The sequence below is a fragment of the Anomaloglossus baeobatrachus genome, chromosome 6 (genome assembly GCF_048569485.1).
Source record: "Anomaloglossus baeobatrachus isolate aAnoBae1 chromosome 6, aAnoBae1.hap1, whole genome shotgun sequence".
Lineage (NCBI taxonomy): Eukaryota > Metazoa > Chordata > Amphibia > Anura > Aromobatidae > Anomaloglossus > Anomaloglossus baeobatrachus.
This window is the reverse complement of record NC_134358.1, coordinates 379,314,908-379,332,136: the sequence shown is the minus strand read 5'-3', so window position 1 is coordinate 379,332,136 and position 17,229 is coordinate 379,314,908. Positions and strand designations below refer to the sequence as shown.

General features: G+C 51.8%; 1 protein-coding gene across 1 annotated transcript in view; it reads left to right on the top strand.

Moving 5' to 3' along the window:
* ITGA9 (integrin subunit alpha 9) overlaps nt 1-17,229 on the top strand; it is a 644,853-nt gene that overhangs the window by 593,564 nt on the left and 34,060 nt on the right. Inside the window, exon 27 of the mRNA XM_075316572.1 lies at nt 14,409-14,528. Within this exon, the coding sequence (XP_075172687.1) occupies nt 14,409-14,528 (120 nt within the window). The remainder of the gene's footprint in view (nt 1-14,408; nt 14,529-17,229) is intronic.

Genomic DNA, 17,229 nt, shown 5'->3' with positions numbered 1-17,229 from the left:
AGCTTCTCAGCGCCTGAACGCAACTACACCATCGGTGACCGAGAGCTGTTGGCAGTCAAACTGGCTCTGGAGGAATGGCGCTACCTTCTGGAGGGAGCAGTGTACCCCGTGATCATTTACACGGACCACAAGAACCTGGAATACCTGCGGTCTGCTCAGCGACTGAACCCACGACAAGCCAGGTGGTCCTTGTTCTTTGCCAGGTTCGATTTTCAGCTCCATTTTCGGCCCGCGGATAAGAATGTGCGAGCAGATGCCTTGTCCAGGTCATTCGTGCCCATGGAACAGGAGGAGGAGACATCCCAACCCATCATCTGCCCAACCAAAATCATTCCGGTGGCTCCCGTCTCTCTGGCCCAGATACCGCCCGGGAAGACCTATGTCTCAGAACCTGACAGACAAAAAGTGTTGCACTGGAGCCATGCCTCGAAAATAGCCGGCCATGCCGGTCAGAAGAAAACATGGAATACAATTATACGTCACTATTGGTGGCCATCCCTTCGCACGGACGTCGCGTCCTTTGTCTCAGCCTGCTCCTCTTGTGCCCGGAACAAGACACCCAAACACCTGCCATATGGTCGTCTTCTGCCGCTGCCTATTCCCTCCGTTCCATGGCAAAACATAGCAATGGACTTTATTACAGACTTGCCCTTGTCCTCCGGACATACGGTCATATGGGTCGTGGTGGACCGTTTCTCCAAAATGGCTCATTTCGTCCCTATGGCTGGACTCCCCTCTGCCCAGGAACTCGCTGACGCTTACATACAGCACATCTTCCGGTTGCATGGCTTTCCATCACACATTGTGTCCGACAGAGGAACCCAGTTTACCTCCCGCTTCTGGAGGGCTCTCTGCAAACATCTGGGAGTGACTCTGGACTTTTCTTCAGCCTACCATCCTCAGTCGAATGGCCAAGTGGAACGAGTCAATCAGATCCTGACCTCCTTCTTACGTCACTACGTTAACGCCCATCACGACGACTGGTCCACGCTTCTTCCTTGGGCTGAATTCTCCCATAACCACCACGTCAGTGAGTCCTCCTCCAGCTCTCCCTTCCATGTCATTTACGGACTTCAGCCTTCCGTCCCATTACCTGTATCCTCTTCCTCGGATGTCCCTGCTGCTGATGCTGTAGTCCGTGACTTTTCAACAATTTGGGACTCTGTCAAGACGTCCCTTGGACGTGCTTCCCTGCGGATGAAGAGACACGCAGACAAGAGGCGACTGGATCCTCCGTGTTTCTCTCCAGGAGATCTGGTCTGGCTTGCTTCCAAGTACGTCCGATTGAAGCTACCATCGTACAAGCTGGGTCCTCGCTACATCGGGCCGTTTAAAGTCATTGGCAAGATCAATGAGGTCTCCTACAAGCTACAGCTCCCGGCCACGATTAGGATACCCAACTCCTTCCATGTCTCCCTGCTCAAGCCGGTTGTCCTTGGTCCCTTCTCCGCTGCTGCCAGTTCTGCTCCTCCTCCTATTGCTGACAATGACATCTATGCGGTAAGGGATATCGTGGCCATGAAGACCGTGCGGGGCCGACAGTTCTTCCTGGTGGACTGGGCTGGGTATGGTCCTGAGGATAGGTCCTGGGAACCCCGGGAGAATGTGGGTACTCCCCTAATTCGTCCCTTCCTGTCCCGGTTGCGGGGAGGGGGGCGTGGGGGAGGGGGTACTGTCATGCTCACCGGCCCCCCTGCCATGCTCACCGGCTCCCCTTCCACACTCCCCGGCTCCCCGGCCACGCTCACCGGTTCCCCTGCCACGCTCCCCGGCTCCTTTGCAAGGCGTCCCCCGCTCCACGGCCTCCATGCATACTCACCTGCATCCTCCAGGCAACCCGATCCTCGGTCCCGGCGCCCATCTGCGATGCTGAACGCTCCTGCCTCCTGTGCACCGCTCCCTGCTCTGGCTTCTGGCACCCGGGCCTCGCGCATGCGCATTAGGGCGCGTGCGCGGTCATTGAGCCTCTCTTAAAGGGCCAGCGTCCTCCAACAGGATATTGAAGATTCAGGTGCAGGGTATATAGGGGGTTCCTTTCCAAGTGGGCGGGGCCTGTTCTTCGTGTTTCCTAAGCTAGGAGTCAGGTCTTCCTGTGTTTTGCCTCGTACTCACATATCTCTCTTGTAGAGTCGTTCCTGCCTTGCCAACCGGTCCTGACGATTCCTGAACCACGAACGGTGACTGTCCGCCGTCTCGTCAGTCCCTACCGTCTCCGGATCCGTGTGGTGACCCACCTCCTCGCTCCGTTGGTTCCGGATTCTGCCTGCCATCATCTCGGCCTCCGAACCTGAGCTCCGTCACCCGGACTGCCTTCAGAGACTCCGTGGTCCCAGGGACTTCTTCACTCCACTCCTCTGAACGGACTGTCCTGCTACCCATAGTGCTCCGGCTACCGGGCACCTCGCCCTCGGTGAGGTGTTCAGCCCAGTGGATCCACCTCCTGGGCCTACCCGTCCTCCCGGTCCTAACAGGTCCCCCAGCTCTGCTACATGGCCGCTGACAGCAGACTGAGGCGGGCAATGAGAATGAACTTGGATGAACTGCACCCAACTTCATTGTCATCCCGCGGCTCTGTCTCTGTGTGCTGTCATGAACTCAGATGAACCTCAGAGGTCAGTGCTAGGACACAGGAGTCCACAGCAGTGACGTCAGACCTTCACCCGATTTCACTGACATCACGCATCTCTCTCTGTGTCGCAGCCTGTTTTGCGGTCACACGTCGAGGACTCACCTGTGATCGCAAATCCCCTGAGCGACTGCAGTGAGCCGCGCGATCAGCTGTGCTTTCACTCAGGTTACTCGCGGCCACAGCTGCAGTCCTCCACCTGAGAGCGGTAGCCGCGAGTAACCTCAGTGACAGCACAGCTGATCGAGCGACTCACTTCAGTTGCTGCATGGAGCTGAGAGGAGCGGCGCTGTTCTACTGCCGCTCCTGTCAGCTTCCGATGTAGCAGACCTGAAAGCGTCGTGGGACCTTGCGTGGATTACGTTGGACCTGGAGGTGTTTTTGAAGGGTTAATAAAATGGTGAAAGAAGGTGTTTTTTTGTCTTTCATTGCAAATAAGGATTTTTTGGATGTGTGTTTATTTTCTTTAACTTACAGGTTAATCATGGAAGGTATCTCGGGGAGACAGGGAAAGTAGAGAAAAGATGCCTGCCATGATTAACCTACAACTTAGTGGCAGCTATGGGCTTCTGCCATTAAATCCTTTTTACCCCATTTGCCACCGCACCAGGGCAATGCGGGATGAGCTAGGTAGAGTCCCGGGACTGTCGTATCTAATGGATGCGACAATTCCGGGCAGCTGCTGGCTGATATTGTTAGGCTGGGGGGCTCCCCATAACGTGGAGCTCCCCATCCTGAGAATACCAGCCTTCAGCTGTGGGGCTTTATCCTGGCTGGTATCCAAATTGGGGGGGACCGCACGTGTTTTTTTTTTATTATTTATTTTTTTTTTACTGCTCGATATAGACACGCCCACCAGCGGCTGTGATTGGTTGCAGTGAGGCAGTTGTCACTCAGCGTGGGGGGGTGTCTGACTGCAACCAATTATACGCGCAAGTGGGCGGGGAAGCAGGGAATACGAGATGGATTAATGAGCGGCCGGAATTTTCAAAAGAGGAGAAGCCGCCAGTGTGAACGCCATGCAGCGCAGCGCCGGTGATCGTGGATCGTGAGTATGAGAGAGGGGGTGGGAGGGAGAGACCGACATGGACAGAGAGAGAGAGACCAAAAGACCTGCATTTATTATGTTAAAAAAAACATGCAGGTCGCAACAAAAATGCAGTGCAAATGCACTGCTTAGCATTTTGGTAGCGTCTTTCTACAACTCATTGCTTTCAATGGGTTTAGAACGCTGCCAAAACGCTCAAAAGAAGTGACATGCTGCTTTTCTAAATGCAGAGATTTTGTCACATTTTTGACAATCAAAACGCTGAGGTTCAAAAAGCATCGTGCGCACGGATTTTGCATGATTCTCATAGACTTTGCTGGGGAACCAGAACGCATGCACTTTGACAATGTGACGCTGCTGCTCAAAACGCTGCAGAAACGCAAAAAAATAAGCAACGTGCACATGAGCCCTTAGGTAAATGAACACTGCAAGTATCCAAGAGCTTGAAAACATTGCTGTGGATGATGCTCATTGTTGTCAGAGTTTGTGCAATCAAATAATAAAGGGTTGTCTTGTTTCCAATTATTTTAATCCGTATTCTCCCAGACAATATATAACAAACACCTGTTATCAGGGCTGTATTTTGCCTTCGTGCTTCCCTAGGCACTTTAAGTGGTCGCGCCCCTTATTGACAACGTAAAACTGAGTTTTCGCACACGACCTCTGTTTAAGGCAGATCTACTCTGTAAAACACTTGAAAAAGTATCAATGAGAAACGAAGGGCACTAACCCCCCCCACAATGGGAATCACCACAGGCACATCAAAACATAGCATGAGTATAAAATATTCCCACCGTCCCCACTTATATACTGTGACTGTCACACTGCCCCTAATAAACTACACACTGCCCTCCCTTATAAATTATATCCACCACACCTTCCTCAATTATGAAATATGATCTGCACATTGTCCTCACATCATGCTGCCCCCCTCCTCAGTGTCCCATGCATGCTGCCCCCTCCTCACAGTGTCCCATGCATGCTGCCCCCTCCTCACAGTGTCCCATGCATGCTGCCCCCTCCTCACAGTGTCCCATGCATGCTGCCCCCTCCTCACAGTGTCCCATGCATGCTGCCCCCTCCTCACAGTGTCCCATGCATGCTGCCCCCTCCTCACAGTGTCCCATGCATGCTGCCCCTCCTCACAGTGTCCCATGCATGCTGCCCCCTCCTCAGTGTCCCATGCATGCTGCCCCCTCCTCACAGTGTCCCATGCATGCTGCCCCCTCCTCACAGTGTCCCATGCATGCTGCCCCCTCCTCACAGTGTCCCATGCATGCTGCCCCCTCCTCACAGTGTCCCATGCATGCTGCCCCCTCCTCACAGTGTCCCATGCATGCTTCCCCCTCCTCACAGTGTCCCATGCATGCTGCCCCCTCCTCACAGTGTCCCATGCATGCTGCCCCCTCCTCACAGTGTCCCATGCATGCTGCCCCCTCCTCACAGTGTCCCATGCATGCTGCCCCCTCCTCACAGTGTCCCATGCATGCTGCCCCCTCCTCACAGTGTCCCATGCATGCTGCCCCCTCCTCACAGTGTCCCATGCATGCTGCTCCCTCCTCACAATGTCCCATGCATGCTGCCCCCTCCTGACAATGTCCCATGCATGCTGCTCCCTCCTCACAGTGTCCCATGCATGCTGCCCCCTCCTCACAGTGTCCCATGCATGCTGCCCCCTCCTCACAATGTCCCATGCATGCTGCCCCCTCCTCACAATGTCCCATGCATGCTGCCACCTCCTGACAGTGTCCCATGCATGCTGCTCCCTCCTCACAGTGTCCCATGCATGCTGCCCCCTCCTCACAGTGTCCCATGCATGCTGCCCCCTCCTCACAGTGTCCCATGCATGCTGCCCCCTCCTCACAGTGTCCCATGCATGCTGCCCCCTCCTCACAATGTCCCATGCATGCTGCCCCCTCCTCACAATGTCCCATGCATGGTGCCCCCTCCTCACAATGTCCCATGCATGCTGCCCCCTCCTCACAGTGTCCCATGCATGCTGCCCCCTCCTCACAGTGTCCCATGCATGCTGTTCCCTCCTCACAGTGTCCCATGCATGCTGCTCCCTCCTCACAATGTCCCATGCATGCTGCCCCCTCCTCACAATGTCCCATGCATGCTGCCCCCTCCTGACAGTGTCCCATGCATGCTGCCCCCTCCTCAGTGTCCCATGCATGCTGTTCCCTCCTCACAGTGTCCCATGCATGCTGCCCCCTCCTCACAATGTCCCATGCATGCTGCCCCCTCCTCACAATGTCCCATGCATGCTGCCCCCTCCTGACAATGTCCCATGCATGCTGCTCCCTCCTCACAGTGTCCCATGCATGCTGCCCCCTCCTGACAGTGTCCCATGCATGCTGCCCCCTCCTGACAGTGTCCCATGCATGCTGCCCCCTCCTGACAGTGTCCCATGTATGCTGCCCCCTCCTCACAATGTCCCATGCATGCTGCCCCCTCCTCAGTGTCCCGTGCATGCTGCCCCTCTCCATGAGCTCCTAATGCTGCCTTCCTCTTTTCCATAATGACACCTCCATGCTGCCCCATTCATTCTAAGACCACCACACTAACGCTTATGCTGAGACCCCCCCCCCACACACACTACCCCACTCTTGATATTGACTCCCCCACATTGTTCCACTCCATACTGAGCCCAGACATGCTGCCCCTTCTCCATAATGAGCTCCCAATGCTGGCCCCCTCTTATTCTGAGTCCTTACACTCCCACCCATCGATATTGTCATTGCTCTATCCCTCAACCCTTGTCCTCTGTCTCTAGCATTGGCCCCTCTCTCCCATTCCCCCAGCAGCAGCCGCTCTCTCCTGCCTTCACCAGCAGCCTCTCCCCCAGCATCAGCCTCTCTCTCCCCAGCCTCCCCCAGCTTCAGCCTCTCTCCCCCAGCTTCCCCCAGCATCAGCCTCTCTCCTCTCAGTCTCCCCCAGCATGAGCCTCCTCCAGCATCAGCCTCTCTCCTCCCAGCCTCCCCCAGCATCAGCCTCCTCCAGCATCAGCCTCTCTCCTCCCAGCCTCCCCCAGCATCAGCCTCCTCCAGCATCAGCCTCTCTCCTCCCAGCCTCCCCCAGCATCAGCCTCCTCCAGCATCAGCCTCTCTCCTCCCAGCCTTCCCCCAGCATCAGCCTCTCTCCTCCCAGCCTCCCCCAGCATCAGCCTCCTCCAGCATCAGCCTCTCTCCTCCCAGCCTCCCCCAGCATCAGCCTTCCTGCTCCCAGCTTTCCCCAGCATCAGTCTCCCTCCTCCCAGCATCAGCCTCCCTCCTCCCAGCCTCCCCCAGCATCAGCCTCCCTCCTCCCAGCATCAGCCTCCCTCCTCCCAGCCTCCCCCAGCATCAGCCTCCCTCCTCCAAGCCTCACCTTCCCCCTCCCAGCCTCAGCCTCCCTCCTCCCAGCCTCCCCAGCCTCAGCCTCCCTCCTCCCAGCCTCCCCAGCCTCAGCCTCCCTCCTCCCAGCCTCCCCCAGCCTCAGCCTCCCTCCTCCCAGCCTCCCCCAGCCTCAGCCTCCCCCAGCCTCAGCCTCCCTCCTCCCAGCCTCCCCCAGCTTCAGCCTCCCTCCCCCCAGCCTCCCCTAGCCTCAGCCTCCCTCCTCCCAACCTCCCCAAGCATCAGCCTCCCTCCTCCCAACCTCCCCCAGCATCAGCCTCCCTCCACCCAGCCTCCCCCAGCATCAGCCTCCCTCCTCCCAGCCTCCCCCAGCATCAGCCTTCCTCCTCCCAGCCTCCCCCAGCATCAGCCTCCCTCCTCCAAGCCTCCCCCAGCATCAGCCTCCCTCCTCCAAGCCTCACCTTCCCCCTCCCAGCATCAGCCTCCCTCCTCCCAGCCTCCCTCCTCCCAGCCTCCCCCAGTCTCAGCCTCCCTCCTTTCAGCCTCCCTCCTCCCAGCCTCCCCCAGCCTCCGCCTCCCTCCTCCCCAAGCATCAGCCTCCCTCCTCCCAGCCTCCCCCAGCATCAGCCTCCCTCCTCCCAGCCTCCCCCAGCATCAGCCTCCCTCCTCCCAGCCTCCCCCAGCATCAGCCTCCCTCCTCCCAGCCTCCCACAGCATCAGCCTTCCTCCTCCCAGCCTCCCCCAGTATCAGCCTCCCTCCTCCCTCAGCATCAGCCTCCCTCCTCCCTCAGCATCAGCCCCCCTCCTCCAAGCCTCCCTCAGCATCAGCTTCCCTCCTCCAAGCCTCACCCTCCCAGCTTCCCCCGGCATCAGCCTCCCTCCTCCTAGCCTCCCTCAGCATCAGCTTCCCTCCTCCAAGCCTCACCCTCCCAGCCTCCCTCAGCATCAGCCTCCCTCCTCCAAGCCTCACCTTCCCCCTCCCAGCCTCCCCCAGCATCAGCCTCTCTCCTCCCAGCCTCCCCCAGCATCAGCCTCCCCCAGCCTCAGCCTCCCTCCTCCCAGCCTCCCCCAGCCTCCCTCCTCCCTCAGCCTCCCTCCTCCAAGTCTCCCTCAGCATCAGCTTCCCTCCTCCAAGCCTCACCCTCCCCCTCCCAGCCTCCCTCAGCATCAGCCTCCCCCTCCCAGACTCCCCCAGAATCAGCCTCTCTTCTCCCAGCCTCCCCCCCAGCTTCAGCCTCTCTCTCCCCCCAGCCTCTCTCTCCCCCCAGCCTTAGCCTCTCTCTCCCCCAGCCTCCCCCCCAGCCTCAGCCTCTCTCCCCCCAGCCTCAGCCTCTCTTCCCAGCCTCAGCCTCTCTCTCTTCCCAGCCTCCCCCCAGCCTAAGCCTCTCTGTCTTCCCAGCCTCAGCCTCTCTCTTCCCAGACTCCCCCCAGCCTCAGCCTCTTTCTCTTCCCAGCCTCCCTCTCTTCCCAGGCTCCCCCAGCCTCAGCCTCTCTCCCCCCAGCCTCCCCTTGCATGATTACAGTGGACAAAAAGAGGCATCGCAATTTGCAATGATCATCAACTAACCTGTAAGGTGCCCATACATTCTAAGCTCTGCCTTACCTGCTCCGGTGCCCGCCGCCCTGCTCTGGCTGGCTCCTCTTCTGGCTTGCTCCAGCTGCAGACGCGTCCTCCTCCGCGGCGTGTGTCATCTGCAGCATTGGACGCTGCAGCACGGGGCAGTGAGCTGATTGTCGCGCCCGCGCGCCTCTGACCCCGGAAGTGCAGGCCATGGAACTTCCGGGGTAAAGGCTACTTTACACACTGCGATATCGGTCCCGATATCGCTAGTGTGGGTATCCGCCCCCATCTGTTGCGCGACACGGGCATATCGCTGCCCGTGCCGCACAACATCGCCCAGAGCCGTCACACATACTTACCTGTCCGGCGACGTCGCTGTGACCGGCGAACCACCTCCTTTCTAAGGGGGCGGTCCGTGCGGCGTCACAGCGACGTAACTGAAACGTCACTGAACCGCCGCCCAATCGCAGCGGAGGGGCGGAGATGAGCGGGACCTAACATCCCGCCCACCTCCTTCCTTCCGCATAGCGGCCGGGAGGCAGGTAGGGAGAGCTTCCTCGCTCCTGCGGCGTCACACGCAGCGATGTGTGCTGCCGCAGCAACGAGGAACAACTTCGTTACTGCTGAAGTAACGATAATTGAGAATGGACCCCCGTGTCGCCGATTAGCGATTTTGCACTGTTTTGCAACGATGCAAAATCGCTTATTGGTGTCACACGCAACGGCATCGCTAATGCGGCCGGATGTGCGTCACAAAATCCGTGACCCCAACGACTCCGCATTAGCGATGTCGCAGCGTGTAAAGCCCGCTTAAGTCAGCTCACTATGCCTGGCGCCCGCCATGTATTTGAATAGACAGCAGAAGTGCGCCTCTCCTCCCTCCCAACCCCCCCCCCCGGAACACAGCTGAGTGTAATGGAGGGAGGGACGGGGGGCGGGGATGTAAAAAAAAAAAAAAATTATATATATTTTTTTTTTTCTTTTTGCTGCCAGAAAGTGCCGCCCCCCGCAACGTGCCGCCCTAGGCACGGGACCACGGGTGCCTAGTGGCAAATACGGCCCTGCCTGTTATTCATCCTCTCTGGGTCCCGTGATGCATCTCCATTGTTGCTCTGGACTTTGTTGATCAGCCGCAGTAGTAAAGTGCATCTCATAAATCACGCTTCATTCTTTTTTCATGATTGCACTGCATTATGTTGAAAGGTCAACTATTTTTTCGACTGTACTTGCACATGCTAGTGAAATATTCCAGGATGAAAGTAATGGAGGAGGGATGGACTTTACTACGCTGTCAGACACCAGTGTGGGAACATAGATCCCTGGTAGATATAGCCAGGAGACCAGGAAAAGTTTCAGTGCGGTTTATTGCCAGCACGTTTCAAAGTTAACAAACCTTTTCCTCAGGAGAAACCTCAGATGTCACACTGCCTTCCAGTCATAGGGAAGTGCACGTAGTGGCTACAGGAGCCTCTCACTATATTTTGAGGTGAGGCTTTTATTACTGCCCAACACTTTGATTGACAGCTCACTCTGCACATGTAAGCTGCAGAGTGAGCGTCAAAATGTTGTGACGTGATTCCATCCACCCCTCACTATATAATGCAGTGTGAGCGTAGTGGATCCATGCACTCCCCTAGTAATGGAAGCCAGTGGCTCCCAAAGGTTTATTTCTTCCTGGTAGCTGTTCTTTCAGTAAGGGGCCAGACAGCTTGTAACAATATTTAGATACAGATTTGCATGCTCCTGTAGCAATATGTTATATGCTGTATGGCCTCTAGGGGTCTCACTACCTGTATCAAAAAGGATGTGTCAGGACAACACATACACACCGGAGTACTTTTTTCATAAAAAAATGGTAATTTTTATTGAACATATAGAAAAATACACATTGTTAAAATACAATAAATTCATCAATATGTAGGTATATATAAAGGAGGACCTCTACCAACAATCACCCACAACATATAGGTAATCAGGTCCCCAGATGTAAAGATTCAAGCAATCAAGTATACTTGCATCACATAAATGAGCAGCAGAAAGAATTTTATCAATCAGTGTAACTATGCATGTGTCCTGAAGTCTGCTGCATACAGATAAGTGGAAAACAAAGTAACACCAGCGCTGGCCAAGGGCAAAGCTAATCAAAGTGACTAGCACCGTAACACTAGAGGTATATATAAGGCTTACCCATATTTGGACAGTGATGGCAAAGGGCACACAGAGTGGGGGAAAGATTGGAGCTCCCAGTCCCGTACGCGTGTCGCTGTCACTTCCTCAGCGGGGTGGAGGCAGGGGCGGAAGTCAACTTGGAAGATTTGGTTATCTTGACTAGTGCATTGCAGAGTGAAGTCTCCGGTGACAGCACGGCTGACTTCAGGTGCTGCGTGGAGAGGACACAGAGCGCTTGTGTTCTATGCGGCTTCCTATCATCTTCATGTAGCAGAGCTGACAGTGTCGTGTGGATTACTTCGGACCTGGATTGTTGTTTGGGGATTAATAAAGAGGTAAATGAGGGGGTTTTTTTGTCTTTTATTCCAAATAAAGGATTTTTCGCTGTGTGTGTTTCTTTACTTTCACTTATAGGTTAATCATGGAAGGTGTCTCGGGGAGACGCTTGTCATGATTAACCCAATTATTACATTGATTGCCACCGCACCAGGGCAATTCGGTGTGAGCGGGGTAGAGTCCCGGGACTGCCGCATCTAATGGATGCGGCAATTCCGGGCGGCTGCTGGGTGATATTGTTAGGGTGGTGGGCTCCCCATAACGTGGTGCTCCCCATCCTGACAATACCAGCCTCCAGCCGTGTGGCTTTATCCTGGCTGGTATCAAAATTGGGGGTAACTGTATTTTTTTTTTTTTAATTATTTATTTATTTTACTGCACGATATAGACCCGCCCACCAGCGGCTGTGATTGGTTGCACTGACACAGCTGTCACTCATTGTGGGGGCGTGTCTGACTGCAACCAATCATGGGCGCCGGTGGGCGGGGAAGGCATGGAATACCTGATTGAATAATGAAGCGGCAGCCATTTTCAAAAGAGGAAAAGCCGCCGGAGATTTGTGACAGCCATGCAGCGAGGCGCCCGTGATCAGTGAATAGGAAAGAGAGAGGGATTGTGCTGTGGACGCAGGACGCATGCACATACGCAATGTGCGCACATACTTACTGTGAAAACCCACGCTTTTGGTGATCGAACCTAACTCTAACTACCGAACTTTAAGCAAATCGTTCGAGTTTGTCGAACGACTCGAACACCCCCCAAAATCACTCGAACATGAAATTGGCGAACCATTGGACTCGAACATCGCTCAACTCTACTCATGAGTAGGCGTACAAAGACACTCTTACCAACCGCTAGTCATCTGTTAAAGCCAAAGTTAGTGGGAAACATCAAAGATCAACTAAAAAAAATCAAGATAGGCAAGCTTTCTATTACACTAAATCTACAAAGGATCTGCCGGATCTCCAGAGGAATGACAACAAACGACTGTAGCCAAGCAGCAAATACGACAAATAACGACACAAGGCAAATGTTGTCCAAAAACTAGGACCTCAGTCCTACGAAATTGTAGCAGAGGATGGAAGAAGCCTAAGGAGAAATCTCAGATATCCTAAGAAAACGCAAGAACGAGATGATTCATGGCCTTTTGAACAGTATCCTGCCACCCAAGACAATAAGGCAGCATGTACAAGCCAAGTACCAACACTGACTGCTGACCATCAGGGTGAGGATGCTAGCCAGAGACAGGCAATATCAGAAGGCATATTACCAGAATCAGAAGAACTGCAAGATATAGATAGTGACACTTGTTATGTTACTAGGACGGGAAGAATGATCAGAAAGCCTGCGCACCTCAAGGATATCTAACTGTATTTATTATGCTTATCTCTTACTTGGTTAGTTTAATCGTTGTGTTTATTATGTTTAATTCTAGTTAAAAGAGAAAGTATTTAGCAATATGATATATGCTGTATGGCCTCTAGGGGTCTCACTACTTGTATGTGTGCACCACAGAGAAGTGGGAACTCGCTGGTACGGCAGATTGGATGCAGGCAGGAGACAAGTGTAATAGCTGACAACTCCACTTAATAAAGAGCCTGAAGATCTCCACTGAGTGTGATTCATGAGAGACGCAACAAACAGAACAGCTCCCTCAAAGCTTGTGGCATTGTGCTGTGTGATAAAACTGTACATTTTAGGGTGGCCTTTTATTGTGGTCAGCCTAAGGGTAAGTTCACACAGTGCGTTTTTCGTGGCGTTTTTCGGGTGCGTTTTTGGCTTCAAAACTGCATGATTTTGCTTCCCCAGCAAAGTCTATGAGTTTTCATTTTTGATGTTCGCACACAACTTTTTTTTTTAAGCTGCGTTTTTGAGCTTAAAAAAAAAAATGGACGTGTCAATTCTTTCCTGCGTTTTTCTGCGTTTTCCCCCCATGCAATGCATTGGAAAAACGCAGAAAAATGTAGAGATCAAAAACGCAGCAAAACGCAGCCAAAAACGCACCAAATGCGGTTTTTGTAATCTTGATATACCACACCTGTGAGCAAAGGAGAAGAGGTCACTAACACAGATTCAGACAAATTTGTGAACAATATTTCAAAGAAAAAGGCCTTTTGTGTACAGAGAAAAAGTCTTAGATCTCAGAGTTCAGTTCATGAAAAGTGGGAACAAAAACAAGTGTTGGGTTTAGATTTTTGTTCAGTGTATATGAATGCATACACTTAAAAATATATTTGAGTATATTTCATTTCTGTCTAGAATTTATCGGGCTGGTAATAAAACTATACTATATTTTCCCTAAGCTCAGATTATATGGGTAGAAATGTTTTAACACATTGAAAAGTGAAATGCAGTAGCCTAAAGGAGCTATAAAAGCCATTATAGATGTTGGCGTACGCTGGGTGTAATATGTTTTTCTGGAATCTAAAAGTGAATAAATATTCTGAAACTTTTATACATTGAAATGAAGTCCATACACTTCCAGTTATCATCCTCTTAAGGGAACCGTATCTTGTTCATTATAGCAACATATCCACTTTGCGTTGTCCACTCTTTAAATATTGTGCCAAGTTTATAAGCACAATTACCCATAAAAAAAATCCAAAAAAACGGAAATAAATGAGAACTGCATTATGTAGTAATGATTGTTTCTGCCCCATAAATTTTGCATTGCTCCATGTAAGAGGGCCTTAAATAAATGCCTGTGTAGACCCACCTTATGGCTATGTTCCCGCAGTATAGTACCAGTCAAAAGTTTGGGCACACCTCTTCATGCAATGGTTTCCTTGTTTATATTGGAATCTGCACATTGTAAATTCAGACTGAAGGCAGCAAATTCACAATGCAACACATACAGAAATTAGGAGTAAAGAAACACTTGTGAAACAAACCAGAATGTGTGTTAAATTTCAGATTTCACAAAGAAACAACATTTTATTTTGGTGGCTACTGTACATCCTCTTGGTATACTCTCAAGCAGCTTCAAATAAATAGGTATAAAATGCAAGGAGAAAGGTTCCGCTCACCTGTTCCCTTGAGTGCAATGGATAATAGGTTCCAGCAATACAGAAGAAAATCCAGCTCTTCAATAAGGGATAGGCTTTTATTATATATAAAAAAAAAAATCAAATATAAAAAAGACAAAGAGATGGGTAGTAAAAATATACCCCAATGCGGTTTATGCGTTTCAAGGCTACATGCCTCTTAATCATAACCATTGTTCTCATTGATTTTGTACACTAGATTTTAAGAAACCTTATACTTGTTTGGTTTTGAAGTATAGTTTCATCATTTTTTTCACTTACTTATCCCCCTTCTTTTTTTTTTCTACAGGTTATTTTTGAGGCCCTACACAATCAGGAACCACGTGGTTATGTGGTGGGTTGGATCATTGCCATCAGCTTACTAGTTGGGATCCTCATATTTCTTTTGCTGGCTGTGCTGCTGTGGAAGGTGAGCTAGAGAGAAACTGAGGAAATGAAATGCCAGTTGTAGTTATGTAAACCCATCCTAGGCTGATTCTGTTGCATGTAGGGGTCAGATTTATGGTAAGTGGTTAATGAAAAGTTATGTTTCAGAGGACTGGCTACATCAAAATAAGTCATGTCGTTTTTTGTGATGTTAGATTTCATTTTCAGACAGTGTCTTTAACCACAGACTTGTCTCAAGTAATAAGCTGCTTCTCATCATTTTTAGATGCTAAGTTGAAAAGTTGGAGCAGTGTTTTTCCAAAAATAGGCCCTACCCTGAAAATAAACCCTAGTTGCAGTTCAATAATGAAGTGTCCATGCAGCTAAAAAAAGTTAAAGATACTGCAGGACACTTCATTATAGACAGCGGAGACCCCGCAATCATACTCACCAGACGCCAAGCAGGAGGACCTGCAGTGATCACACACCCACACACATCAGATCGTACACCCGCACACATCAGATCGTACACTCACATCAGATCGCACACCCACACACATCAGATCGCACACCCACACACACCAGATCGTACACTCACATCAGATCGCACACCCACACACATCAGATCGCACACCGACACACACCAGATCGTACACCCACACACATCAGATCGTACACTCACACACATCAGATCGTACACCCACACACATCAGATCGTACACTCACATCAGATCGTACACCCACACACAACAGATCGTACACCCACACACATTAGATCACACACCCACACACATCAGATCACACACCTACACACATCAGATCACACACCTACACACATCAGATCGCACACCTACACACATCAGATCATACACCCACACATCTTAGATCGCACACCCACACACGTCAGATCGCACACCTACACACATCAGATCGCACACCCACATACATTAGATCATACACCCACACACATCAGATCGCACACACACACGTCAGATCACACACCCACACATGTCAGATCGCACACCCACACACATCAGATCGCACACCCACACACATCAGATCGCACACCCACACACATCAGATCGTACACTCACACACATCAGATCGCACACCTACACACATCAGATCGTACACTCACACACATCAGATCGTACACTCACACACATCAGATCGTACACTCACCCACCTTAGATCGCACACCCACACATGTCAGATCGCACACCCACACATGTCATATCGCACAGTCACACACATCAGATCGCACACCCACACACATCAGATCGTACACCCACACACATCAGATCGTACACCCACACACATCAGATCGCACACACATCAGATCGCACACACACACATCAGATCGCACACACACACACACACACACATCAGATCGCACACACACACCACATCCAGCGATACCGATTTCTACTGGCCAGCAGAATCCTGAGATGCAGTGCGGTGGAATACAAGGACCTGCGGCTGCAGATGGAATGCATACAGGACCTGCGAACCATAACTTCCTCCCATCTTTCCCTGTGGCTGGAGGCATTCTGTACCGCCGGATGTGATGAGTGACTAGTGAGTGTGTGTGTGTGTGCGATCTGATCAGTGATTTTGTGTGTGATCTGATGTGTGTGTGCGTGTGTGTGTGCGTGTGTGCGTGTGTATGAGTCTGTGAGTGTGATCTGATCTATGTGAGTGTCAGCCAGAAGAAGGGGAGGACAGTGCGCAGCATACCTGCTAAGAGGGCCCACCAAAAATCGCAGGAGGACCTGGGTGCCACACAGTCGCCTGGACCCTGGTGAGTATGACTCTCCTGGGAAGGGGGGAGTCTGCTTTTTTTGGGAAGGTAAATTTACCCCCAACCTTGTCTCTCCAATAATAAGACCTACTCCAAAATTAAGCCCTAGCACTTTTTTTGGCGGCAAATAAAGTATAAGACAGTATCTTATTTTTGGAAAAACACGGTATAAATAAATATGTATTAAAGTGAAGCTTCTGCTGCAATTTCTTTTCTTTTTTTTATGTTTACTAATTAACTGCAACATTTTCAAAATCCATTTATTCTTCTGAGACTTATTCATTAATATGTTTACACTAGAATTCGGTTGTAAAATACCTTTATAAGTCACAATATTTTGGAGCAATTCGGAATTTGCCCAAAAACATTGAGATATTTGCCATTTACACACCAGTCTAGGCCAGCTATGCCAATATAGGCTTAGAATAAGTGGGACATCAGCGTGAAAGTGCATGGCTTCACCTGTCTGTCAAATTTATGAAAAGCTAACTTGCTCCAGAAATGTACTATTTCTGGCGGCAGTGTACCGCCCCGCGGCCTCAGCTGCGGCCACCGAGCCGCTCGGGTCCATGCTCGCGTTCTACGGGTTGTGGCTCGAGCCTCTCATGGACCCGGGGGTCATGTCGTTCTGCAAGGGGGTTTGCGTTGCACACGGGGGAATGCGGGTATTTGATTTTGGGATGATTGTTCGTGACGCCACCCACGGGTTGTGGTGATGATGGACACCACCGCTGCGGTGAAGGTATGGGGACTCCCGGGAGCAGTGTAGTGGCGCAGCTAGGTGTTGACCCCTCCGTGGGTAGGGGATGTGGGTCCCAGGGCCCGGTGGTGCGAGGGCCGGGGTGCAGGGCGCAGGGTTGCGGTGCCGCACGGTGCGGTGCCTGAGGGCACTGGTGTACTCACGATTAAACCACACAGAGTCACTGGTAAACCAAACGAAGGT